The sequence below is a fragment of the Pholis gunnellus genome (genome assembly GCF_910591455.1).
Source record: "Pholis gunnellus genome assembly, chromosome: 7".
Classification (NCBI taxonomy): domain Eukaryota; kingdom Metazoa; phylum Chordata; class Actinopteri; order Perciformes; family Pholidae; genus Pholis; species Pholis gunnellus.
In genome coordinates this window covers 19,958,238-19,961,060 of record NC_136533.1, presented here as the reverse complement: position 1 = coordinate 19,961,060, position 2,823 = coordinate 19,958,238, and the positions used below count along the sequence as shown (strand labels likewise).

At 41.7% G+C, this 2,823-nt stretch overlaps 1 protein-coding gene across 1 annotated transcript; it reads right to left on the bottom strand.

The window, feature by feature from the left end:
- Positions 1 to 136: 136 nt before the first annotated feature.
- On the bottom strand, positions 137 to 2,589 carry hsbp1b (heat shock factor binding protein 1b). Its single transcript, XM_079163834.1, has 4 exons — positions 2,408 to 2,589; positions 1,260 to 1,326; positions 946 to 1,072; positions 137 to 636 (listed from the first exon to the last, which is right to left on the bottom strand). The coding sequence occupies exons 1-3, from the start codon at positions 2,450 to 2,452 to the stop codon at positions 951 to 953; spliced, it is 234 nt and encodes a 77-aa protein (XP_079019960.1). The 5' UTR covers positions 2,453 to 2,589; the 3' UTR covers positions 137 to 636; positions 946 to 950.
- Between the last annotated feature and the right edge of the window lie 234 nt (positions 2,590 to 2,823).

Genomic DNA, 2,823 nt, shown 5'->3' with positions numbered 1-2,823 from the left:
CTGCCAAATAAACCACCATACAACACTGAGACATTTCAGGTAGTTTGCAAGATCAAATGCAACACTGGCTTAAAAAAATAAATACAGAAAAACAATTAGCACCTAGGTTATTTGTATTTTTAAAAATTCACTCAGCACCTGGCCAAATATTTATTATGTAATACATGACAGAGCATTGTATTAAATAGCTTTAATAGAAGAAAATCTGTTGAAATTGGAATGCGTCCCAGTAACTTGGTAGTAACGATGCGGTTTGGCGTCAGATGTTCACTGTGCCCGTTCCCCTTGTTGGTCGGGATGCAGGTTCCACTGGACTACTAGCCTGCAGGTTGTACTTCTCAGCACAGGCTCGGGCGAAACCGTCCCCATCAGCCATCCGCTCACGGGATTTCATTCATTACGATGGCATAGAAATCCTTAGGCTGCATTCGAGCACATGGTTCTGAAGGGCATAGCACACTATTCTAACTTACAAATGACGTTCAACTTTTCAAGTCATTACATAACTAACCGTTTATCACAATATTCAATATATAAAAAAATCATTTCACACAACGACACACCAAATCAATAAGTCATTTTCAGGATCGAAAAGTCTGCTGCTCCTGAATGTAGGACCGACTTCACACCGGGAACCTGCGGGACACACAACAATGGCCTGCGTTGAAGTAAACTGGTTCAAAGGTGGTGAATATATTTATGAATACGTGTGTGTGTCCAGGTTTACATCTGACACAGCCAAATAAACACTAAATCCGTAAAACAAATTATTAACTGAGAAACTAAACTATAAGCAAATGACAGTCTCCAATCTGATATCTCTATATACTTAGGATTCATGAGTCAATCAGGAAGAGGGACTCAACCATGGGCCTTGAAGCAAAATGGAAGGTATGAATAAGAGCTATTAGTGTATGCTGGTGGGTAGATGGGTCTACGGCTTACCTTCATTATGAGCCTTGACCCTCTTTAGCCTTTTCCGGTGCCGCCTCGATCTCTTCAACACCAGCCTGGGTCATCAGGTCGGCGATGTTCTTCTCCAAGTCATCAATGCGCGTGCTCATCTCATCAAGTGGGGAAGCAGTTAAGGCATAAATAACACAAGAGCTCACAAAGTTACTCCTAAATGGGTAAAATTATGTCCAGGTCAGTCCACCATTGAGACATCAATCCATCATTTTAGATTAAAATATGTACCACGAATGCATTTCATCAGTGAACAATTGATAGCTTGTATTTTAAATGATCAATTAGGATATTCCTCCCGATGATCTGGTCTGACATGGTCTGGAACTTGTCCTGCATCTGTTGCAGCAGTGTCTGGACCTGTGAAACACACAAATACATCCACTGATCAGAGTTGGTTCACTGAAGATGGCCGCCATACATCAAATCCACCAGTTTAATTTAAGTTTGACACAAGAGGCTTTAAGTATTGATGTCGTCAGTGGACTGTGTACCATTAACAATCCCTCTGGCACTGAAAAACGTCAGCACTCCCACTCTGATGCACCATGCCTGTGGTCTATGAATGATTTAAAAAAGCAGCAGTACAATGATAACACAAGCATCTGGTTTCCTTGACAACAATGTAAAAGCCCTGTTTCCATGGGAGATTGATTCCGTGATGAGAGAAAAGTAGGCGCCACAGAGTCGTACTAGTCTGTATTGGTGCATTGCTGCCCATCATAACAGTTTAATTTCACCAAATGTGTTCTTCAGATGCTTGTGGTGAAGAGGCATCCTCATCACAGGGGGCAGTGTGTTCAAATGAAGGTTAATTAAAAACAAATAGAACATGTGTATCACTGGGCGTCCTCGAGGAAAGGTTTGGAAGTGTTCTTAAAATACAAAAATGTATAAACAAACACAAAATATAGGGAAAGAAGAAGAAATAAAATAAAACTACCACAGGGGAGGGTTGAAGGTTTAGGAGGGTCACACATGTCAATAGTGTCTTGTATGCTCTTCTCCATGACAACACTCAAACAGAGTGACGCTACACTATTCAATATAGCGTTCATGGAAACTGTTAACTACAATTAGCCCACGCGTCTCTACAGAAGTAACATTACACAGGAACAACCCTGTTTGTGTAGCTAACTGTGCGGTTTACTCTGTTGTGATTTGGTGATGTCACGTAAAAGCTGACCACTGATGTTACATAACGTGCTAAACAAAAGGGTCAGGACTTCAGTAAACAGCTTCAACACGCAGAGCCCATGAACCTGTTTAACTGCACAAACTAATAAACATCAAATGCTGCCGATGTGCTACAGACTTGCTTGCTTTTGCGTGAAAACTAGCTTACCAAAACGCTAGCTTACCACCGTTAGCATTTAGTGTATGCCATTGCTAGCTAGGCTGCTGTAGCTAACGCTAGCTTGCTATCTCGATCACGACTCACCACGTTGGTAAGGTCCTGCACCGACTTGGGATCCGTCTCAGCCATGTTGTGGTGTAAGTTATTATCAGCGGCTGAACAGTACTAAAATCCAGAAAGCAGTGTACCGAGTATGTTCACTATCAGGTGTGTGTAACTGTTCGAAAATAGAGAGCAGTCCCTGGCACCACCCACCGCACAGTCAGCTGTCCTGCAACACCAATAGTCTCGCGAGAGCTATGTCCGGGTGCTAAGTAATGTGGAATATGGAGTTTCTTTTTAATAAGGAGTATGCATATTACTTTAGTGTTGTTTAATTAACGTAACGTATGGAGAAGACCACGCTTTAATTCATTACATTTGTTCAGCAGAATTCGGCTGCATCCCCTTAAGTGTCTTAACGAGCAAACATGTTTAATGTTGGAACATTGGTAACGTTA